The sequence below is a fragment of the Seriola lalandi genome, unplaced genomic scaffold (assembly GCF_002814215.2).
Source record: "Seriola lalandi dorsalis isolate HSWRI2012SDOR001 ecotype SW California unplaced genomic scaffold, Sedor1 jcf7180002054259, whole genome shotgun sequence".
Taxonomy (NCBI): Eukaryota; Metazoa; Chordata; class Actinopteri; order Carangiformes; family Carangidae; genus Seriola; species Seriola lalandi.
The window spans coordinates 198,687-224,025 of record NW_019524812.1 but is presented as its reverse complement, the minus strand read 5'-3'; the positions used below and the strand labels follow the sequence as shown (position 1 = coordinate 224,025).

General features: G+C 41.1%; 1 protein-coding gene and 1 long non-coding RNA gene across 4 annotated transcripts in view; one reads left to right on the top strand and one right to left on the bottom strand.

Moving 5' to 3' along the window:
- The window catches only part of col26a1 (collagen, type XXVI, alpha 1), a 25,040-nt gene extending 4,399 nt beyond the window's left edge, over positions 1-20,641 (top strand). For 2 of the 3 annotated variants that reach the window (XM_023405028.2, XM_023405027.2), the window contains exons 4-14: positions 9,999-10,060; positions 10,184-10,310; positions 11,359-11,466; positions 11,619-11,747; positions 15,751-15,822; positions 16,384-16,436; positions 16,534-16,596; positions 17,028-17,063; positions 17,180-17,224; positions 17,504-17,588; positions 18,693-20,641. In XM_023405028.2, coding sequence (XP_023260796.1) covers positions 9,999-10,060; positions 10,184-10,310; positions 11,359-11,466; positions 11,619-11,747; positions 15,751-15,822; positions 16,384-16,436; positions 16,534-16,596; positions 17,028-17,063; positions 17,180-17,224; positions 17,504-17,588; positions 18,693-18,832 — 920 coding nt within the window. In that variant the 3' untranslated portion in view covers positions 18,833-20,641. The remainder of the gene's footprint in view (positions 1-9,998; positions 10,061-10,183; positions 10,311-11,358; positions 11,467-11,618; positions 11,748-15,750; positions 15,823-16,383; positions 16,437-16,533; positions 16,597-17,027; positions 17,064-17,179; positions 17,225-17,503; positions 17,589-18,692) is intronic. The other variant, XM_023405029.2, reaches the window with a different exon arrangement.
- On the bottom strand, positions 18,032-25,339 carry LOC111654139 (uncharacterized). The gene is made up of 5 exons (XR_002760721.2): positions 24,954-25,339; positions 23,811-23,853; positions 23,509-23,596; positions 22,327-22,375; positions 18,032-20,887 (listed from the first exon to the last, which is right to left on the bottom strand). It is a non-coding gene; the product is annotated as an uncharacterized LOC111654139 (long non-coding RNA).

Below are 25,339 nucleotides of genomic sequence, written 5' to 3'. Positions count from 1 at the left end.
GGGGGGATTGCCACCATATGGGGAGACAGAGGGCCAGGTCCCACTCAGTGTGGAGACCTTAAAGACAGAGGCTGATGTCAGAGACAGTCTACTTCATAATGAGGAGGAGAGCGAGAGCTGGCAGCGGTCAGTGTGTCGGAGCTACAGAAAGAGAGGACACTGAGGGGGAGAAAGTTAGGACTAGTGCACATAAAACAATAAGGTGTTAGAATTGGCTAGGCAGAGAGAGCTGTGTAGCAATATTTAAGAAGAAAAGAGACGAGAAGAGAAAAGTGAAGCGTAATGAGGAGTGTTTCTGTCCCACAGGACTCCAGCTGCTACAAGCTGCCCAGACGGCAGCAGAGCAGAGAGCCGGTTCTGTGGGAAAGTGGCCCCACTGAAATTAATGAGCATGACACTCCTTCACCAGGTCTTTGTAACATACGTGACCATGCTAAGATCAGGCTACAGCTCTGAAACAAAGACTAGTTCTCCTCATGTAGATTCACCTCTGTACAGCAAAAGAAGTCATGATACAGCATCATATGTACAATAAATGAGGAAAACATTGGAAATAATGGTTGATCTTCATAATACTACAAGAGAGCATTTTAAAGTTATACCTCAAACTTTTTTATGGTTCTTTAAGGAAACATTTGCTTTAAGTGCATTAAGGACATTTTAGGCCAATCCTTTGTTTAGTATATTTTGCCCTCATTGCTTTGATTTAAGCTGTTACATGTCGCATGCAGATGTGTTTTTGTTTGATTTCAACTGTCTTTTGTCTATTACTGGAGGTGAAGGTTGTGAAAACAAGTCATTTATCACATTTATGAACTTCTGCAGTTCTTTTAAGCTCTGTAGGAAAGAGATCTTTTAAGGTTCAGTGAATACAAGATTTACTGTAGGACTAACAAATGTCATCATCAGTGGCCTCATAATTAAGAAGTACTTTTGTTTAAACCACCTTTTTAAAGTAGTAATTTGACATTTTGGGAAATTTCGATACCACTCTCTTATCTGTTAGATTTGAAGCTATAGCCAGCAGTCTGTTAGATTAGCTTAGCATAGAGACCTCACAGAAGTCACTGCTGCTAGCGAAGAAATAGGCCACTCCCACACAAAACCTCCCATAAACATTTTTTTGTTTGAGTTTTGAGTTTTTGTTTGGGATTACACGAACAACATATAATGTGTTAATTATTGACCTTTAGAGGTAGGTGCTGGTAGGTTGATTATCTTTATTATTATTTTTTACCTTTGCATAAAGGCAGGCTAGCTGTTTCCCCCTGTTCCCAGTCGCTAAGCTAAGCTAAGCTAATCATCTCTTGACTCTAGCTTCATATACAGTAAAGCAATCTTCTCATATAACTCGTGGCAAGAAAGCAAATAAGTATGTTTCCCAAACTTTCCCTTTAAGTGTGGTTAATTTTGGTAAGCAACAGAATTCTGTCCCTCGGCCAACGCTGTACATGCAGCTCTGTGTAGCAGAGGACTGCTGCAATGGGGCTCTGAGCCAGCTGTTTTATCTGAACGAGCGAGGACAGCCTTAACCAATGAAGATGACATCACCTCTGGTTTTAGTTTGACGGGCCTCTGGCTCCACTTCAGAGGGCCCTGAGGCCCTGAGAGATGTAGAGACAGGGCACATGAAGGGAGCTGAGTTAGGTCTGTGTAAGCTGAGGAGTCCCACCTCCCACCGCTGCTCATGTTCTTGTTGCTTTCATCTTCTAAACTCTGAATCATATTCTGCCTGACACTAATGTCTTATTCTTTTGTTACCATTATTTCCTCTCATATAAATACATTAAATAGCCATTTATGAAGGTGACTTGGAACATAAAATTCACTGTTTTGGTCTTTTAAGATATAAATAGTGTTTTGGCTTGTAAGGCGAACACACTACACAACACAGAGGCCAGATCTACACAATGCACACATTATCATGTAGTCTGTAGGGTTTAGGATTCAAGTTTCCTCTTTCCTGAAAATCCGGCCAAACGGATGCTTCACAGCTCTATCAAAATGTTTACAGCTGAAACATTTAGTCGATTAGTTGATCAGTTGATTGACAGAGAAATATTCTGCCTGCTATTTTGCTTCTTCAAGTAGTTTTATAAGTAAAATACTTTCCTCCAGCCTCTGGATTGTGAGGACTTGCTGCTTTTCATGTGTGTCTTGCGTGATACTCACATGAATATCTTAATTGGCAACAATGACAATATTCATTGGTTGCAGCTTTAAAGATTTTTGACAAGCTGCAGAAATCTGAAGAATTGATGATGTAGTTTGAACTGGTTAATGAATCACTGGGTTGCAAGTATTTTCTCAGCTAGTTTTGGTTTTTACAAGTCCCCCAGTGTGTTCCCTGTGTTTGTGTTTTGTAACTCTCTTGACACAGTTTGCTTTTTATTTTGTCCTTTAGAACTTGATCACACTGAAAAACCCTGAAGCTTGTGGCCAAGCTGCAAGGCCGAGCTGGTCAAAAAGCCTGAATTTTTCAGTGTTCACAAATGGAAAGTGGGTGTTTTCTTTAAAAGATTTTGTTGACACCCTGACCCGTCAATATTTTTGACAGTCTGGTTTGTGCTGGCTGTGTACAGCTCATCTCAAGATTTACATTTTGCTTTCAGCAGAGTTGTGCTAACACATGACGGCATGGAACACATTTGGGAGAAATGTGTTTGTAATTTCCCTGCTGTTGCCCCCCCTCCCGCTCCATCACAGCAGCACCCCAGCATCTCACATTAACAGCAGGCATTATGGGTAATATCTGTGTATGGGGGAGCATAATCTTTAAAGAATTATTGCCAGGACCTCCCCTGATGAGAGCGTTAACCTTTGATGTCACGCAAAAGCACAGAAAAAGAAGTTTAGCAAAGTCTCACGCTGGGTGTGCCAGCACATGGTATTTTTTTAGGTGGCGTTAACGATGAATTTCATTAAAGAAGTGAAAAGGTGGCTGAAAGCTTAGGGTGTCAAATGTGTTAATTTGTTAATGCTACAGCTATGAAGCTGCTCACTGTTTCCCCTCACAAGCTGGATGAGAAGGAAGTGAGGGAAGTGTGCTATAAACCTCATTGTTGGAAGGATAATCTTGAACACCAGCTATATTATATAGCATTTAGAAATACCTTCAAATTCTTCCATTTTTCCATTTTATCATCTGCTCTCATCCCCATGGAGGCCTACGCTCTTTTGCCCTTGCTTTTTCTTGCCACCGCTGGCCTCTTTATCTTCTATATTCCTTGCTGCTTTCTACTTATCTTGCTTCCTATGTCCTTTAGATCTCTCGCTCTCTTCTCCTTGGAGTAAAGTGATAAAACAGAACCATATTACATATGTGCTTCTCTAGACCACAGCCTTTGGGGGATATGAGGATATAACTGACGTCTCTGTTATATCCATGGTTGTGCTCAAATATAGGTCAGACGGTACCCTTTGACCTGCTGGGAGCTATGGGATACCTCAGCTGTTCATGGTCCTGGTCTGGTCTGCCTGATGGATGATGCTCTGTTCATGCTCATTCTGTGGTTTTTTCATTTCTTTCACCACCTTGTCATTGCATCTCAGTGACATCTTTCCATTTGTCCCACTGTCTGTCTGTCTGTCTGTCTGTCTGCAAATCCACACATCTGTTTATTCAGAGTTAAGCAGGTAAAGTTCCTAAAAAGGTTCCTAGAAATGTTCTGGAGGTCACAGAGAGCCAGATGTTTCCATACTCATGAGTTTGGAAGTTGTAAGACAAGTTTTGTGGTTGTTTTTGTTAGAAACAAACAGTGATTCTGTGTATTTGTGGCTCGCACTGGTCCTGAGTTGTGTGCCAAACACATAACAAGACTTAGGGTCAGGCTGTGTTCAAACAGAACTAGTTTGTGCAGCATGTTGTCTGATCACCTTGGAAATCAAAAGTGTTTATAGTTGTTCTTAGCCGCCACACTGGAAGACTGAGCGAAAAGCCGGCCGCCACAGAGAGAGGGGAGAGGCGAGGTTGATTAAACATGAAGATAACACACAGATGACATTCAGTGTTGCACTTGGTCAGTCACAGAAGTAGCTGTATCAAGAATGAAATGGGAGCCAGAGAGAGAGGTTCAAACCCTGGCTCCTTCTCACCTCTGCACAACTGGACAATCAATGGCTTGAAGATCGATTGAAAAAGCTACAGGACTGGTCAGACAAAGCCCCCCGCTAATCCAACATTGGAAAGTTGTGTGGGAAGGGGGTTTTCCGAGGCGAGAAGCACTACTGAAGAGGCATACAGGCTGCGTTGAATTTCATGAGAATCCATCCAAGAGTAATTGAGACATTTCACTCCAAACCAAAAATATGAAAAACTCCTGGAGGTTCCAGATAAAAACTCATTATGGATTCATCCTCTGGGGGCCATGAATATTTGTACCATATTTCAAGATGATCCATCCAGCAGTTGTCAAGATTTTTCTCTCTCTTTCTCTATCAACCAACAAGCATAACAGCATCACTGTCCCTGAAGCCCTAAAACTAAACATTTACACACCAACTTACGTCAAAAACACGACAGGAACATAAATCCAACGGATAGACACCCTCCCACCTTTGAAACTGAGAGCTTGAGACCTCTGTTTTTCTGGAAGTTCCAGTTTTGTTGTTCATTTGTTCATTCATTTGTTCTCATCTCTTAATTGCAATATTTCTGATATGACTTGTAAGCAGGGATTTTCTGTCACTCTTTTTTCCTCTCTCTACATCTCCACCCTTTACATTCTCTCCATTTCATCAGACACTGCTGCGAAACCATTGGAACCTCAAAAATGTCGTCCTTATTTCAGCCGATCACTGTGCGATCGCCTCTCCTCACCAGATTCACACAACATCATCTCATAGCATGACGATGACTGTATGTCTGTGCACCAGTAGGGCCATCCATCTCTCACTGTGACTGATGTGTTGCTAACGCTGCAGCACTAGAGCAGTAGTGCGTTGTCTTGGCTGAAAGGCTGGACGGTGCAGCATGATGACATGAGTGGATACATTCTGGCGGAACGAGGGGATGACGGAGAAATTAAATGTATTCTCAGATTGGAAGAGATTCAGTTTGTCATTGTTTCATGACTACGCCTGATGAGCTGAATGATTTGCCTTAATGGCAAATTCTATTAATTTAGTAAGTATGAATAAGTATTTAAGTATTTGTTACTTGTAAAGTGTTCAGTTTATAGAAATGGTGTGCGGCCAATCAGCTGGCATCATGGTGAAGAATGTTAAATGGTCCCACTGTGGGCCGCTACTACATTGACCGTCCTCCACCAGCCACTGCTGTCGAAGTGGGTGTGTGATTTAATGGGTGAGAGAGTTTGTGACTGTGTGTGTGTGTGTGTGTGTGTGTGTGTGTGTGTGTGTGTGTGTGTGTGTTCTGTGCCAGCTGTTCTTCATGCCAGCAGCCATAGCTGACCACTTGCCGGCTGGGGCCAACACACAACAGGCTCCTGGGATGCAGCCAGCTCTCAAAGGCCGTCTGTGGTCTACACACACACACACACACACACACACAACACACACACACACACACACACAGAGGGGGAGAGAAAGACTGGGCACACACTTGTCTGTGTATCTTGGAGATGTGACAGAGACTCTTAAGAAGGTCCAAGAAGATGTTTCAATACATCATCCTTCTTCCGTCCTCCTCACACATACAGACAGAGCAAGTATTTAGTGGCAGTGAAAATTACTGTCCCCAGCTGTGTGCGTCATGGTTTGTTTTGCGGTTGAGGTTGTCTGTGTGTGTGTGTGTGTGTGTGTGTGTGTGTGTGTGTGTGTGTGTGTGTGTGTGTGTGTGTGAGACTGAAAGAACCGAAAGAAAGCAAGTGATGTCTTTGATCTTTATCCAGGTCTAATGTAGGAAATGTAGCTGTCTCAACAGATGATGCCCACAGTCTGACTTACACTCTTGCCAAAAGATCCTGTGCTGTCTTGTACTGTGGATCACACAATGATGGCAGCAAGACTCATTAGGGCGATGCTTTCATAGTTTGCTGAGATGAAGTATGCTCATTGTTTTGGCTCTTCTGATGTTTAAATGAAGATTTATCTTCCAAGAGTTTCTAATCTTATTTACACTCTGTCCATTGCCTGGAGGGAGTTTGATCCAAGCCAATCCAAGTCTGCTCATCTCTCAGTTTTCATTGCCAGACTTAGCAGTTGAGCTTATTACATAAGACTAACGTCAGCTTTGCTTCCGTACCATCTTATTTATGGACATGTAATCCATTTATGTGGTGCATTACCCCGCAATCTGATATTTTCTATTAATTGTATTTTATATTATTAAAGTGTCTGTGATCATTTTGAATCCTCTAAACTCTCTCTCACTTTTCTTTGTCTCTTCTGTAAGTGAAGAAACAATCACTGTAACAGATGAAATATGTTACTTGGCATCATTTTTAGCAACTTTTCATGAAGATCAGGAAAGTTTTATTATCTGAATATTTGAAATATCTGCTCAAACATATAAATCATTCTCTTTGGAGCAGAAAAGGTTTGCTATTCTTTCTGTTTATTTGGCTTCCCACTAAAGACAACATGATTCAGACTCTTTCCCATGAGCTGAGTACAATCCAAGAAAAATAACCCTGTCTTGTGTTGCAATGGTGTAATTAAGGATCCAAACAGATTCTATAACCGCGGTCCCGTTCTAAACATCAACTCGAGCAAGGCGGAAGTTTGGTTTTCTAACCCAACATAATTAAATTCCAACTGCAGACACGGAAATCCCTCCCACCACCTATAGAAAAAAATGTAGTTGTTTTGCTCTGGTTCACATTTATGGTAGATTGACTTAGCTCTGGTGTTGTCCTGTGGTGTGTGTTTATGACATAATAAGATATGGCTGACTTATTTCTGGCTCTTTTTGGGCAAGAGATAATGATTGGACAAGTTAACTCATTAGCAGTGAAGGATGGAGCTAAAGAAATCCCTTTTTTAGGGCTGAGGAGCAGAAATCCAACATGGACAAGGCATGGGGGCTTATTTTTCTGTCAAATGGCCTCACAGCAAGGCATCTTGAGTAAAAGTACTACACAATCAGTTCTCCAAGGCTTGCTGAAATGTTAAGTGAAAGTGGGTATAAACCAAATAAGACTGTGGCAGCAAATAGTCCCTTCATTCACTACTCATCACAGACAGCTGTAGAGTCGGACAATGGTAATTTTTTGCACCTGTAAAATTTAGAGCTTTGCATTGTGAGAAAGTAATGTTTCGTTCCATTGCACAATTTTTGAGGAGAGTATAGATGGTGAATAACTGTACAAAGTCAGAATTCACACACTCAAAAGAAAAGACGGACAGTAAATGTGGTGTACTATGTAGTAAATAGACACAGATTTCAGACAGACTAAAAGTCTACGGCTACACTAGCTGCTTTGAGTTAAATGCTACAGTCAGCATGTTAACATGCTCAAAATGACAATGCTAACATGCTGATGTTTGGGAGGTACAATGTTTACCATGCTAACCATGTTAGTTTAGTCTGGTGGCATGGTAACATTTTCTAAGTAGTACAACTGAAGCTGATTGCATTTCCATTCATTTAGCTGGTTTTGGACCAAGTGAAATTTTCCCCTGATGACCGGTGTTAGACAGAAAGTCAAGGGATCTTCAATTGTTATTACAGTTCATCCTGACGGGAACATGATTGTCTGTAGCAAATTTCATGCTAATCCATCCAGTTGTTATCAAGACCTTTCACTCAAAACCACAAATGTTCAAGAATCACCAAAGTCATGAAAATACATCATCTAGCAACCAGGAATGTCTTCACCAAATTCCATGGCAACCCGTCCAGTAGTTGATGAGATATTTCAGCCTGTGTCAAAGCGGTGGACTGACGACAGACCGACAGAGAAAACTGACATTGCAGTCGACTGAGTCATACCACTAATATGGCTAACAAAATAAACTAACACTAAACACATAATCACAGAATAACTCTTGGAACGCACTGCAGATTGGTGTACTGTATATAACAGATTAAGAGTGTCAGTGGGTGGGTTCTTCCTCTGGGCCGATGATGAATAACTGTGGAGTAGATGAAGGCATATCAACTCATCAGCCCTCTCACGTTGCAGAGCCCATGATTGCCCACAGTCTTGCTGTTGTGCTGCATGCGGCTTTGATGTCCTTGGTGTATAGGCGCAGAGGAAACCTCAGTGCGGTCAGTCACAACAAGCAGCTCTTGTGGGGTCATTTTGGTCTCAGCCTTTGGTATTTGGCTTGATCAATCTGGAGGAATGCGTCTTGGGTTGAGCTGTTGATTGTTGTTTCCGGTGGTGGCTGTGCTCCAGGACGAGATTCAAGATGTTAAAACAAGGCAGTCAGAAACCACACCCACACAGTCTGATACACCACTGGACCCGATGGAGGTGATTATAATCACAGACATGGTGCAGATATTCACCCTGTCCTATTTCAGTGAAGCAGAAACCTCAGCGGCTGCCGTTAGTACCCTCTGTGTTGCGGTCGGAGACGACGATTTAGGCAGACCAGAGCTGTTTGGGTCATTTTTGTTGTTGCGTTGGCTATTTATGAGCACCAGTTGTTCCTTATTCTAGGTATCCCTGCTATGACCACAATGTGGGTGGGTCCCATCTGTGGGACGGACAGCTGACATTCCACACTTGTTATGAACCGAAGACCAGAGGAAGGCTCAGATTTAGAGCAAATGCAGGGTTTTCTTTATGAAACTGTGTTTTGGATTTTGGCTTACACTTCATGTAAAGGATCCAAAAATGCTGCACAGTGCGGCATGGTATCTGTGGTTTTGTGGTAGCTAGAATGGTGCAATTTGTGAGAGGGATCACCAAATGTTCAAAACAGACTGGCAAACAAGAATTTCACTCAGGCACATAAATATGCTGCAGGTGCTAACAGCAAAAATGAATACAAGAAGTTGAAAAACAGGCAAAACTGTCCTTTTGCTCTCATGTTGATACTGTTTATGGGATAAGTCTGGCATCATTCAATATTTTGTGTACATCAACAAATACCCCCCAAAAGTCCATCTCTCAATACTTCCAACCTGCCTGTGGCACTTATTCCCAAACCTATTGAATCCCACTGAAAACAGATCCTTAAAGCTGCTTTAATCAAGTTTTTATATTAACAGTGAATCAAATGACTAGTTGTTGAGCTGAGAATCATCATGACTCTGCAGCTCCTTTCAGTTCTACAGTGTTAAGCCTCTTATAGCTCATTTTTTCTTTGTATGGCCACAACTGTATTGTTTTGGTTCATTCCCATTCATCTCAGAGTGTTGCTTTGCAGCATTTCACTGCCAAAAAGACAAATATTTACCCGAGGGATTTGGTGGGGACCAAACACTGAGCCAGAAGGGGAGTGAATATTAGACATACTTTCACCAGGTGGCCACAACCATGACTCCAAATGGATAATGTTTCCCTGTATCTGGTGATCTCTACACAGGCAGATTGTGTGTGTGTGTGTGTGTGTTTGTGTGTGTGTGTGTGTGTGTGTGTGTGTGTGTGTGTGTGTGTGTAAATGTGAGTTTGTTTGCATTTCTACACATGCAATGAATGGTTTTGGTATATGAGGAGAGGATGTGAGTGTGGGCATACAGGCCATCCCTGTGAGTGGGCAGACAGACAGAAAACATGCAGAGTCAGGGGCGAGCAGGTGTGCGTCTGGCTTTGAGGTTCTGACTGTGTGTGTGTGTTTGAGACAGAGAGAGAGAGAGAGAGAGAGAGAGAGACTTCAATGAAAGGTCTAATAATATTTATTCTGTTAGTAAGTGACATGTGACATGATTTAAGGAGGAATTCCTAATAAAGACTTAGGTCTGGTTTGATGGGCATTGTTCTAGTGTATCTTGTCTTGACTTGCTCAGTGTGAGATAGAGAAAGATAAAAAAATAGAGACAGAAATGAAAGAGCTGAGGGAGAGACAGATGAAGAAGCAGCAGCATGTATTCCTTCTGTAATGTGGACATTAAAGACATTGTTGTCTGTCTGTATTTCTTACAGAGTGTATGAACTGCACCAGCTTCACTGGCATGAACAGCAGAATAAATACAATTGAATCAAAGGTAAAGAAAATCGCTCTGCAAGCCTGTGAATCATTTGAAGACAAGTGTGTAAGGATTTGTGCACAGATTACTTTATATTTAACTGAGTGCAGGTGTGTCTGAAATCTACCGCTCTTGTTCCAGATCAGGCTGTTAGAAGAGGGACGTGCCTCACTGCCGACAGTCAGCAGTTTACCAGAGGGCTCAACGGACAACGAGGTGGACACACCTCAGCCCACTCCTATTGGACCGCCGTCATACCTGCCGCCAGGTGCCAACACTTCACAACATACGTGCCTTCTGGTATATGTAGTGGAGGTGTTGAGGAGCTGTTTTTATTATATCTGTCTGAATTGATCAACAGTAAATACACAGTGTCAGATTGAGCCTGTCAAACTAAAGAGCTGAAACGATGATTTGATTAATGAATTTGTGTATTGACAGAAAATCCATTAGCAGCTGATTTGATCACATTATCATTTGTCAGGACAAAAAAAAAAGCCTGTATCTTTGTGTACGTGGGACAAACAAGCAATTGGAAGACGTCTCATGATTATATTGATTAAATATTCTGCTGATTGATCAATTATGTAGATAATTGTTTGTTTCACCTCTGCAGGTCTTACTCATACGTTTGATCAAAACATCGTAGATAAATGATGTCACTGTGGATCCAGACAGTGGAACATTTACCGACTGATAATATTCTGCTTCTGCTTCCTATGGACGGGAGTACACACACATTACAATGAGATAAATATTGTATGTTCTGGAAAACAGGGCATCCATTTGGCTCCAGAAAGAGCACAGATTAGATAATAGATTTTTGGCATATGTTGCTCATGTTTTTTGGTGAATGTTTGGAAATATAATATAAGACATTTTATTTATTTTTCATTTATTTATTTTGCCATGTTCAGTGCTTTGCTGAGAAGTTGAGACGCATCAAGGAGGTTAAAGGGCTATTTGCAAATCAGTACGTCAGATCAGCAGAGGCAGAGATCTTCTGACTATTAGACAAGCTCCAAAACTGCAGGCTCCCAGATTTTGAATGTATTGGAAATTGATAGTGTCTTTAATTAAACCCCTCGCCATCTTGAATGCCCATTTTTTTCCAACCCCACATCTCCAGTTTGTTACACAGGCTTTACGTTGAAATGTTCATGTCTTAAGCATAAGCCGAGGTAACTACGTATGACATTGTCTGTTAGTTTTTTCAGTACTTCCTAACTTTTCTGGTGGGCTGCTCCTTCAAATAATTTCAGACTGAACGATTCCTTGAACTATATATTTGACTCTGTCTGTCCCTTCTTGTTTAGGAGTACCAGGAGCCGTTGGGCCTCCAGGGCCTGCTGGATCTCCAGGGCTTCCAGGTTCTGCTGGACCACCAGGTCCGGCTGGAAGACCAGGCCTTCCTGGGCCCATCGGTAAAACATTATCAGAACTCTCTGAAGCCTCATCTGCTTATTTAAAGATGATCTGGGATACATGACTGTTGGAAGAAAAAACTCATTGATCATATGCTTGTTTAACATGATTGCTTGATTAATTGTATTTTGTTGTTTTCATTGGTGCTCAGGATCAAAGGGGGACAGAGGTTTACCTGGAGAATTAGGTCTACCCGGCCCTCCTGGTCCCCCGGGTCCTCCAGGGTCGGGCTTCTTTCCGGTCCGAGCACGGGGTGATGCCTTTCAAGTCGACAAACAAGGTGAGCAGACTGTTCCGCTATAAATTTAATCTCTCGAATCAGGACCAAATTTTCCCAGATGAACTTAAATGAGAGCATAATAGAAACAGATCTCACCCACATGGTTGAATTCTGGCCCAAAAACAACTGTAAAACAATTCAAGCATTCAGTTTTGAATGGTTTAATTTGACCGCTTTAAACCACAGGTCCATTCTCACAGTTCATCCCACAATGAGTCATGTGTTTCACCAGCTTCAAACACTCACATATCTCATGCATATGTCCACCCTGTTCGTCTCTTGAAAACATTTTGTCAGGTGGAACAGGAACACCGTCAGATTGGTTTCTGTGTGTGGAGATTGGCGGGGCACAGGTGGAAGCACGGAGACTAAAGCATACTGTAGCTGTTACAGAGTGGTTAAGTGAACAAGCGTCTTTAGCTTTTAGCGACGGACTTCAGTTCCTAATGGAAAGAGTATTGTTTCTTTCCCAGGAAAGGCTGGCTTAGATTTAGTTTAATTGTTTCCGTGTGTTTTGCTGCTGCTGAGCCACTGTTTACTGCAACCTAATTTAACACCACCACCAACAATGGAGCCAAATACCAGCGAATAAATCGCAAGATCAACTCGGGGGCTGAATCTATTACAAAAATATATTGAGGCACTTTTCATTCATCTTTTCCAATTAAATACAGGTCACTTCTTTGTGTACTTTCTACAGATATCAGTAAACATAAGAATGAAACTTCTGTAATGAATATTAACATGAAAATCATTGATTCCCCAGTTCCTCTAGTTTTCAGCATTGAGATCGTTGATGTTTTAAAAAATAGAAAATATAAGAACAAGCCCATGTACAAGTTTCTTCTCTGACATTTAATACCGAGGTTTTACCACAGGGAGGCGGTAGAAGTCCATGCTGGAATCATTACCTCACAAACACTGCTGGCTCCGATTAGGCTTTTGGCTGCGTCTGCCTTTCTGAGCCCAGGACTGTGTCTGCGGGTCTGGAACTATGTAGATTTGGGTCTGTGGGACTGTGTAAACTGAGGGGGGCCAACTGGCTGTAAATCAGGCCTAATTTGTTAGCTGTCAGCACAACAGTCTGCGTTTTGGGGAACAGGCCGCGGCCCGGAGCCAAAAGCTGGGCTGGCTATGAACGAGGGAGGAGATAGTCTGCCACTCATGTGGAGTTTCTTGGGGAGGCAGCCAGACTCGAGGAGACTGTAACATTAGAAAATTAGTTCCAGAGGGAAATGTGCTCCTTCTAGACCCTTTCTGTGGACTGTAGCCATAATGTAACAGCGCTGTCTCAACACAGGGGAAGACTGACCCTGAGCATATGGTAAAGTGGAGAGGAAGTGGAAGTGTGGCGACATTTCAAACAGAATTTATACTTACAAGCATACTTTAAAATATCCTACATGCTGAGAACAAGACATGACTTCCACCTCATGCATGTTTTCTATGAAGACAGATCATGTCCAAGCATTTACTGCTCTATTAAATGGGACCCCTTTTAGATCGACCAGCTGTTCCTGTCGATCACTGTTGCTGCAGATTTAATCCTCCTGCTGACTGCTGGTGAAACTTTGCAGCCTGACTGCTGACCCTTGATGTGTTAACTCTTCTGTTAGGCTGAGAGAAAGTATATGTATAGGTGTATATGTATAGGCATTTTGGGGATCCAAATGAACATTTCATAGACGCGCCCGAGATGTATAAAATAAAGGTCTGTAACTGCGGGCCCACACGGAGGCAGAGCCTGTTTCTTGATACTGTTCAGAATTTGTGTCTGCGGATATATCCCTGTGTCTAAATCAAACTGAGGCGGATTACAGTTCACATTTGGAATCTGAAATGCATCTTGACTGAACACGTTTGTCTGCTAATCTGACTTTATGTGTAGCGAAACTCTGACTGCTGCTTCATAAGAAAATACATGTTTGCATTCAGAATTTGTTATCTCATCGCATTTGTGGTGATGACTAATCAAACCCTTATTTGACATAATCTATTCAGCTGTGTTTGGGAGGTTTGTTCAACAATAAGCACAGTACATATCTGACTTTGTAGTCCTTCAGTTTGGTCTATACTTCAGTACAAATTTGAGGTACTTAATTCTTATTTGCTCATTTAACTCAATTTTATGTTTGTACTCCACTACATCTTGGAGACAAATATTTAACTTTTTACTCCAGTACATTTATTTGGCAGCTTTAGTTACTAGTTACTTTGCATATTTAGATTATCAATGTAAAATATTAATCATCTAATAAAGTATGAATGAATATTATAGATTAAGATTCCCAGCCATATATAAAGTAGTTAAAATTAGCTCCAACTTTATCAACTGCAACTTTAATGATGCTTACACATTAATGCATCACTACTTATAATCCGGTAATATGATACACATTAATGATGGTACTTTTACTTAACGGTACTATCTGTAAGAATGTGAAGCAATGTACATGTGTTAGTCTTTTTTTTATTGCATATGTGTGAATGGATTGTAACATAACTTGAAACTTCCCTGACTTTCTCATTTGCCTATAACAACCTGTGGACGGATTTCTGTGTAAAATACTTGGGTACTACTAATTTTCTGTGAAAGTCCAAAGGATGTGACATTTATGCGCACAGTGTCTTGCCTTAGTGCCCTTTCTCTGATCTCATACAGCGCCAACAGCGTGCAACACTAGCTAACGTCAGCTTATAAATTGAGTCAGCTAATGTGAATAAATGACACAGACTCCAACACAAACTCAATATAAACACAAAAAGCAAAAAAAAAGTTTTATCTAGTGAAGTCCGCCTGACGAACGGGAAAATGACTGACGTCAGGGTCAACATCGGCATGGCAATCGATTCATGGAGGGACCTCATCACATAACATCTCACCTCATAATACAACATTAGTCAAATGATACTCTTGTATAGCCAAACCTAGAGATGGATGACAAATCAAAGGAAAAACCTGAAAAATGAGTGGAGAACCAGGGTGACAGAATGGTTTGATGAGTATGAAAATGTGAATCATATGCTATGGCCTTTGCAAACACCAGCTCGCAATCCAAATGAACACCCATGGGAGATTTTACATCAACATGTTGGACAGCGCTCTCCGCCACCTTCATCAAAACACTGAATAACACCAGAGACAAATATAGTCTACAGTTTCAGATATAGTTTATAGTCAAACTATAATAACAGTGTAACAGTAGTTACCTCATCTATCAACATGATGCCGGTCAATCATGTTCAGTCTCGTGTAAGTCGCTTCACAGGATGCTGACTGCAGTTCACTCAGCGGCCACCGGTGTCATTAACAACAAGGGTTTCCTGAATGTTACATATAGTACCTTGAAGTGAGATTTTGAATGTAGCACTTTTACTTTGAACAGAGTATTTATACACTGTGTATTGTTACTTTTCCTTTTTTTAAGGATGTGAATACTTCTTCCAACACTGTCATAGACACTGCAGTAATACTACCCCACTGTATTTGGTCACGTCACCACTCAATAAAAACCAGCAGAGGAAGGGAAAATGTTGATGTTTATTCATGTTGAATGTTTGGGGTCAAACTGAAACGTTTTTTTATTATGGTTAGATTTTGAAGAGTGATGGAGATTTTGGGAATTTTAACAAGTGACTGTGTTGCAGCCTGTGAATCATGTCAGTAATATGCACAGTGTTGATCAATGAAAGCATTGATAAAAATCTCGTCTCATTTTTAAGTAAAAGTTCACATCTGTTTGATTCTTTGGGCTCCAGAGGTTATTTACAGGACATGGTGGTGAAAATACTTTTGGATAAGATCATACTAAGAGACGGTTTATAACATTAAAACATGATCTAAATGATAAGCTGTAAATCCACCTCTTGTTGTAACATGATTGTCAATGATCCTCAGTCAGGTACTAATGTTTTTTCTGTTTTCTGTTGTTACATTATCGATTCTCCTTTGTGCAAAGGTTCAAGTAACCCTCTGTTTAAACCTCTGTTCTTATTTTTACAGAGGAGACAGGTCTCGCTGCTCCTCAGATTGTAGTCGGGCCTCCTGGTCCAACTGGTCCTTCTGGCCCCTCAGGTATTAATATATTGCAAATCCTCAGGTTAGATGAAAACACAGCATGTCTTCAGCCCAACACAGCTCATGAAATATACCTGTGTATTATATTTTTTTCTTGTCTGGGTTTGGATCTTTTTAAGCTTCTTTGGAAAGACCGTCATTACAAATGCACATTGTATAGCCAAGAACTGCACAAATACACAAAACTTCTTTTAAATTCTAGTCAAGAGATCCCCAAATTTCTAAATATACAAAACATGTCATGCTAATTTACAGGAGAACGTGCAAGAAGACTAGATAAACATGACACTTACACACAAACACAATACACAAACACTTTTACATTTGATGTTATTATGCTTGAATACATTTGGACTTGTTCAAAAAAGTTCAAGTGGTGAGTTTATTTTTTAAACCCTGACAAATCTCTCTCTCAGGACAATATCATTTTAGAATTAAATTAAACTGTGTTAAATTGACTGAATTGAATTTTGACATTGCACAATAGTCAGAGCCAGACTTAAACATTTTAGCATTCACCTCCCTCACTATGTGATGTTTTTGTGACTGACACTACAGGCCCTGCAGGGCCGAGAGGACCTGAAGGGATTCCTGGCCTGCCGGGACAAGACGTGAGTATCTGTCACTGACAGCTGATTGTTGTTCAATAAAAATATGAATGTATGACTGGCATCATTAACACATGTCCTTCTGTGTATCTGACATGAGGGCAAGGAAGGCCTCCAAGGCAAGCCTGGGGATCCTGGGCCTAAAGGAGATCCAGGGGAAAGGGTGAGGCTGCTTTAAAAACCGTCCTCATTATTGGATTAGCCGGCAGGCTGCACATATTTGATTCTGATGAACTATCAAATGCTTTTTGTTCTACGTTTTGTAAATGGCCCTAGCTGTCATGCAATCTTAAACACATTAAAGGTGAACAAGCTTTTCTTCAAAGACTGACTCCAAGCTGTGACTAATCCTCCTCTTTCTCTCTCGTCCAAGGCCAGGCCTCACTAATCAGGGCAGCCATGTCGGTCCCCTCTGTAGTCAGCTCTCTAGTGGGCCTCTGTCTTTAAACCTGATCCCCTTCCTCTGCTAGCATGATTTAAGATTGGAGATCTGGTGAAGAGGCAGATTAGCACAGGGGATAAAGAATGCAAGCCGGTGAAATGTGTGTGTGTGAGCGGGAGTCCTAAATTATTCTTCTGTTTTTCCTCTACCAGGGGTTTCCAGGTACAACTGGCGAGCAGGGCCTACCTGTGAGTATAAGGTCGTTGTGTTACATAAATCACGCGCGTGCACACACACACACACACACACACACACACACACACATACACACACACGCGCACATTATTTTACTCTGTTTTCACAGGGAGCACCAGGGCCAAAAGGAGAGCCAGGAGAAGGCTTGAATGAGGTAAGAGACATTAGTGTTTTTTCCTCCTGAGCTCATTTGAACAAGACCTATTCAAAACCCAGTATACAGCTGGACCGAATGTGAGGACGTAGTTGAAAACCGTATTGGAGCCCATGATGTAACCGCCTAGTGTCAGCCTGTTTCAGCCCGTTTCAGCTGTTTATATGTTTGCTTCTTTCCAACTCTCACTGCTCATGTATACAGTATTTTAATACAGCTGAACGTCCAGTAAAGCTGTTCTCCTTTACATCATGTTTTTCCGTTTATTGTGCTGTTCAGGGAGAGGCTGTGCAGCAGCTCAGAGAGGCCCTGAAGATCCTGGCCGAGAGGGTCCTGATCCTGGAGCACATGATCGGCATTCATGGTGAGAGAAAAGAGGAAACAGGAGGAAAATATGTTTTCCAGGCTGAAGAATGATTGTTGAGGGAATCGTCTGATATTTTGGGAAATAATATAATATTAATATATTTTCTCGCTGAGGTGGAGAGTTAGATGAGGAGGGCCACCATTCTCACTTCAGGCGATTAAATATTAGGCCACAGCCAGCAGCCAATTAGCTTAGCTTAGCACAAAGACTACATACAGGGGGAAACAGCTAGCCTGGCTCTGTCCATCGATAACAAATTCCACTTTCCAGCACCTCTAAGACTCACTAGTTAACACAATATATCTAATTTACGATTTGCCAGTTAATCGACAACTATTTTTATTATAAATTAATCTCTTAAACCTGCAGAGCGGAATTTTTGTCTCCCTCGCAGGCAGTGAGAGTAATTACACACATGTAATGTAGAGAAATGTCCACAGTTTCAAGGTAATAATTCTTTATATAGGTAAAATAAATGTGATAGTTACATAGCCTACTCCAAATATTTTTTACAAATGCCAGCGTGTCCATGAGCAGTAAGGTGGCGTCCGTGTCTGCCCTCGGCCCCTTCTCTTCTTTCAGTGCTCTCGAATGTAAAGCCACACCAGTGGTAATCCATGTTTATCCCCGCCATTGATTGCTTTCTTTTTTAGACTGTAATCTTTCCTTTAAATGCTGAATTTCTTTTTCTATCCAGATCTTCAGAAAGTTTTTGTGGACACTTCTTTATAGAGGCTCTGTCATACTGGCACTTTTTGCTTTTTGGTGTTGTTCAATAGACCAAAAAATGAATCAGTTAATCAGGAAAATAGTTAAATAGGTAGATCATTTTCATAATTAAAGCTATTGTTACTTGCAGCCTTAATCTAATTTGTTAAATACATAAAAGCACAGAAGAGTGATAAAACAGGTACATGTACCTCCAGTAAGCTTCGTATTTTACAAACAGATGTGAGTATGGTATCAATCTTCTCATCTAATTTGCTATCACAAAGTGAATAAGCATATTTCCCAAAATGTCAAACTTTCCCTTTAAAGCAGTATTAGTAAAATAATACTTTTTCATCTGATTGTTTCTCTGTGTTTCTTGTCTTTAAACAGACACCTCTGAAGGATCTGGTTTTGGCAGCATTTTGGACCCGCTGTCTTTCTCCACTGTAAAGACCAAACGCCTCCAGCCTGTTCAAACCCCTCCTCAAACTCCAGCACTGAAGGAGAGACAAAGACAAGCTCCGCTTTAAGTGTATAGTCTAATCTTGTATTTTGTGTTCATATTTGTGATGGATGTTGCGCTTTTTGTTCAAAAATGAAGCTCTTTGCAGACATGAGATGTTGAGCATTTCATCCACATGAAAGGCTTTTTTGAGCCTTTTTCACCCTGTTGCTGCACAATCTTAGTCTACATAACCTTAGCAGCAGCATTTACACAGTGTTGTACAATGAAATATAATCTCATAAAGTGTTATGAGGGTTTTGGCGTCTTTCTTCCCTCAGATAAAAGACTGCCTAGTAAACACATCAGTTTCCTTGGCTGATGTTGCAAAGCTCAGAGTTCCTGAGAGCTGGACCTAAAATGTACTATTTAGTGTCTAACAGATTCTTGGAACGACCTCGAGGTTCATCTTGTGTTAGCCTGTCAAACATATTTCTTCCTCTCTCTTTCTGTCTTTCTCGCTGTGCTCTGCCTTGTTAAAGCTGAGGTAAGACATGACAAGCTGCCAAGAATATCTGCTTAAAATAAAGTTAGATGAAATGAATCGCATCTGGAGAACACCCATCTGGAAAGCAAAAGGAAGAGATGCTGAAACAGTTGAGTTTTGGCCTGGAAACCGCAAACCCTGCACGGCTCCAGTACACCTTCTCGCGACTGGCTGACAGAGCACTAAACCTGGCAGGATTACATTGACTTACACCATAAACTGCCTCTGAGATTTGCTTTAAAAATGATATGATTATTGTACAATAAGTCTCCGAGAAACCAAGCCTGTTGGTCTCCGAGTAAAGCTCTGGCTACAGCTGGTACAATCTTTGTTTACTCGATTACAAGGGTCATGTGTTAAAGGAATTGTTCAGCATTTATACACTTATTCACTCTCTTGTCAAGAGTTATATGAGCAGATTGATAATACTCTTTTCTGTTAATATGAAGCTACAGCTGGAAGCTTGTCACGTTAGCTTAGCATAAAGACTGAAAACAGGGGGAAACAGTTAGCCTAGCTCTGTAACAAAATCCTCCTACAAACACCACCATCCTCATGGTTACAACAATGCTCTGTTCAGGCAAGGTCATTCAAAATAATGAGCAGCCGATTGGGAAAACCGTTCATGTTAGCTTCCGAGTCACTGTTGCTCAGAGTTGGAAATTTTAGGAATTTCTGAAAGTGATGATGAAGATGATGATGATAAATCTAAATAAAATCCAATTTTAAAACCAGTAAAACCAAATCATCTCATTTAAAAGCCGCTATACGTTATTGTTGTATATAGTTTCTCGTCAAGTTGTTACAACTGTGTAACACGACAAAAGTAGCTAATTTAGGATACTTATCCGGTGCCACAACAAAGTCGGATAATCACCCTTACTCTTGTCTGTTCTGCCGACATTGCTTGAATGCCGACAAATTAAACAAACCACCTATAGCAAGTTACTTAGAGGTGGATTTTACCACTTTCGGACAGAGCCAGTCTAGTTTCCTGTAATTGTGCTAAGCTAAGTTAACTGACAGCTGGATATAGCTTCATATTGAACATATGGTCATATAAGCGGTGTCGATATTCTCATCTGTCTCTTGGACAGAAAGCAAATAATTCTGTTGTAATTCTGTTCTCCAGTCTCTGATTGGTTATCTTGTGTTGTAGACAGCAGTCTACTGATGTAGGCCTACTTTTTAAATACAACTATTTTGTTGTGTCTTGTGCATGTTTCATTATCTTTTATACTTAACAGCGTTCCGGTGTGCTGTGTTGTTCAGTTTGCGAAACAATGTACTCAGCAGATATTTATCTGTGTTGACTGTTGAAGTAAGATTAAAGTCACAACAACAAAGGGATTCATTTCATAGTCACCACTAAATTGCACGTAATTACATTCGCACATCCTGTACACCACAACTTCACAGCGTGGTGAGACTCTTTACAGGCAGAGGCTCCACTGCAGCTCCTCCTCCTCGTCCTCCTCTTCTTTTTCATCCTTCTGTTTATTCTCATCCTCCTTTCACTCCTGCTCTTTGTCCTCTCTGTGTGATCACGAGGTTACCAGTGGCATCCGGGGGGAAGTTTGTAAACATCTGGTTTACCTGTAAGCAAACAGGTAATGGATTTATTGCACTTTTCTTCTTTTAAAAAAAAAAAAAAATCCACTGCTTTTAAAAGAGAGCTGTCAGGTTTGCAGCGAGAGATCACGCACAGTACTGCATCTACAGACGAAAACAGAGCTGGCTTTTGCCATTCAATTATCTCATCTGAACAGGGAGATAAATGCAGTTATGTATCATTGTCATATATTCCACTCTGGCCCCTTTATGCATCCTTTCATCTGTGCTATGCCTGCCTGTTTCTGTGTTTTTCCTCATGTACCCGCTCTCCTCCTCCCCTGTCTGTCTCTCCCCTCTTGTTTTTCCTGTCTACTGAACAGAGACATGTTGATATGAGGCCCGTTTGCACGGCCACAAGGGAACAAGTCTCTGGAGCTTTTGATCAGCTGCAAGATCAGACATGTCCACGGCTCCCCCGTGTACACTCCAGTGACTGATCATGCAGTATAATGGACAGGCACAGACAACCAAAGATGCACACCCACACATGTTCTCTCTGTAGATCATACAAGCATGGGCACACACATTCAAAACACACACACACAGACACACAGACACACAGACCCAGTGCAGAGGGCCTGTGGTCCATGTGTTGGCTCGGCTCACAGTGGGGTGGCTTGTTTGCTGGACACAAGGGAGCGGGAGAGAGATGGTGTGTCTGATTTCCCCTTTCTTGCCCTTTTTTGCCTTTGACAGTAAGATGGATGATTGCAATCACAGGAGCCATCAGTGAGACAGAGTGGAGGTCTATGGGGCAGTGAGACACAGCCATGGGAAACCAGCCGTCAGATTACTGCACCGCGCTGCCATGGGAACACAGTGCTGTTTATTTGTCTAGGGGTTTTGTTGTTTCATATGCATTTTCTTCTCCCCGCCCCCCCTCTGTGTGGCCTTTTGATGTACACAACATGAAAGATTCCTCATAAAATATGTGTAGGCTTTGAGGGAGGGACAGAGAAAGGAGAATGTTTACGTTTCACAACATAGTAAGCCTACTGTAAGTCAATATGTCTCTTCAAACCAGTACAAATGTGACAGATTTCATAGCGATTACACTGGTCGCTTTGATCCCTTGAGAGAATGAGAGACAGACTTTTCACTCCCCAGTCAACGGATGTTTTTAAGAGAAACATCTGTTGCTGCACAAATGAGATTACTGTGTCTCTAGCCAGGGGCCATGTAGGTTATGAATGGCACTGTTACTGAAGAGGGGGTCTGGAAGGGAGCTGAGAAGGATCTTTGTAATACGCTGTAGCTGGTAGTTAAGGGGTTTAAATCAAATTAAATTGCCTCAGAATCTGGGTATTCATCAACACTCACCTTCAACTTGTTCAACGGCACGGCCATGGCTGGTACCCTTTGAATCACTATCTCATATTGATACATCCAATATTTCACCTTGTTGCCAAGCAACAACTCACCTCAGCCTCTGTAAACTTGTCGGCCTGTGACATGAGGTGATATTTCATCCTGCAGGAGAGGAGCAGAAAAGAAGAATTACTGTTTCCATCTCTTTGACGTTAAATTAACCGTGGTCTGTATTTCACTGGCCAAGATATGCTGGAACTTTGTTAATGATTTAGATTTTTGCACTGTATGACACTGATTCATCATTATCTGAATGATGAATTCTTGTGCGAGGCATCACAAGCCACAGAGTGGTCTCTGCTGTGTTTGTGCAGACTGCGAGGAGAATCACACACTCACTCCTCCCCCATGAGGAATCCTGATCCTTCTGGGTCAAACACCTTAGAGGCGTTGAGAATCGTCTACTCGGGGTCAGTTCCTGACAAAACATGGGTAGATCAGCTCGTAAGAACTGTTCATGTGAGCAGACATAAAGCACACTGCACTGACTCTTTCAAATGATACTTTATGTGTCATTCCTGGCTGTTTTGTTTTTTGTTTTTTTTTTATTGTTTTTTTTTATTTAATTATTTATTTTTTGGCTAATGCTATGTATCTTTTGTGACATCTATTTTTATACAGCAATTCCTTCAATCCAAGACAAATGTTTGCCCTGGAAGACAATAAAAGCAACCTTGACTTAGAATTTAAATCTTAAAAGCCTTGAATTAAACTAAGCATGAATAAATGATCAAGTTCACTTAAAAAGATACCACAAACCAAACTAAATTATTTGAATAAAAAATCATAATAAAAGCACAACTTCTGACATTAGATAATATAATCTAGATTTTTTTATACATGTGATTTTCTTTTTTGCGCTGCACACATAAACAATCAAAATGCTGAACTGAAAATCGATTAAGTAAAATTACATTTAAGAAAAATGGAGACTAGATGAAAATCAGCAAAGTGTTTTCTGGAAAGCAAACTGCACAATCTGTATAGTCTTGCTACTGACTTACCTTTAAGTCCTGAACACTCATCGTGACCAACATTAGGGCAACTTGCCATCATACAGTGTCACACTGTATATGATGAACAGTTACACAAGTTACCAGAGGAGGCAGTCCTATACGTTAACACACACGCACACACAGTTTCCCCCCCCCCCCCCCAGCATCCTCTAACCTCTTTGAACTCCTGGATCTGCTCAAACATACCAAAGATGGGATTCTTTAACAGATGTGACAAACCTGCTCGAATCATGTGACGTGGAGAGGAGACAAGCCAGTTACAGGAGCTTACAAACGGATAGGCCTGAGGTGAGAGGCTGCATCATTACTGTGGGAAATGAATGAATGAGTGGGAAACTAAGCTGTTTTGTTTTTCTTTATAAATATACAGTAATTCCTGATAGCTTTCCTACAAGACTCTGTAACTGACCACAAATAGCGTTCAAATCGGAAGCAATATATGATTGAAGTTGTTGCTAAAACATACTATTCGCAGGTTAGTGAGTGCAGTGATGTAACTGATATGCTGTACAGCCTCTTACCATTGTGTGGATCCTGTTGCAGTCTTCTTTGAGATCAGATGAGCTATTAAGAAACAATAAGAGGAGTGTCCTTCCTTTATATACTAAGTAAATCTGTTTTGTCCAGACAATAGAGGCCATGCTGTATATGTTTCTCAAAGCAGAAAGGTATGTTGTGCTATATGAAGGATATTGAGTGAGGATATGTCAGACACGCTTCAAGTAGATGAGTGCAGGACATTTAGTGGATCTATATTTGAAAGCATGAAGACTGGATATGATTTTACTCACAGTAACTAGATCTACGAATAACTCCCTATTGTACATGAATGGGATTATGACAGGGATGAGCGGTCTGTCTGTGCTGGCCGTCTGAAAGCATTATTGCTGATAGACGTCAGTGGTTTCAACAGCTGTTGAGGCATCAGCTCATTATGGGAAGCAATATAATTCGCTGTCACTGTGCCTGCAGGAAATGTCTCATTGAACAGTGTAGAGTGTTAATTCTGTGTCTGGGCACTGACACAGAGGTGTAAATTTAAATGATCCGCATCACAGCTTCTGACTTGTATCAAATGACTCCTGAAGTTCACATGTTCACCTCCTCCTTCCTTTTTCCTTCTTCCCTATTGCCGCAGCTTAAGCTATGACAATACAGTGAAAACATGAGCGAAATGAGCATAGCTGTGTAAACATAGCAACGCCAAATGAAAGACTGTAGTCTTTCATTTATCTCAATTCGTTCGATCAACTCAAGTTAATTGGAAACGGTTTGCACACAAAAGTTTATAACAGTGTAGTAACATGAAAGTTATGAGTGCACCAGACTCAAAACTGTATCACATGACCCATGTCTGACTGGAAATTTATGAAATAATATGTTAATCAGTGTATTACATCATCCAGCTTTTCCAGCAGCTTTAGCTTCTTTCCACTAAAAGTAGTTGCCAACACAGTATGAAAGCCTATAGGGGAATTTCATTGTAAACTAGAAAATGTAAGTCCATGATAACATTGTCATTTTTCACACATGTATGCTTTACATCGATTGATTAGTGCCGGGTTAGTGCTTGGCATATTAACAACAGCGACAACAAAAACAGAATACTTGCAGATACTTTGCTTAATTGTAACATGTCCTGGGTTCCCCTCCTTTCCTCTTACCACTCTCCTTTGTCCTGTCTGCCCATATGATCTGGAAACCATCCGTTGAAACAGCAGAGTAATCCCTCTAATGTCGGGTTAGTGGCGCTAGCTTGTCCTGCTCTCTGGTGTAAACATGGCTGCGTAGCTGAACACAAGCTGCCCTGACCAGAGTGTAAACAGCTGAAGTAGTAGTAACAAGAAAGCCACACGTTTGAAATTCATCTTGTTGAGTCAGCTTGGTGTGACATTGTTACAAGGGCATTCACACAAAGGAAACACAACAGTTACTGAAAAAGAAGAAAAGCTGCCATTTTAGAAATCGTCTCTTCTCAAAGATTCAAGTTACACAAACAAAGGAATGGATGTTGTACTCAACCTTTAAATTAAATGTTGTTTTGACAAAT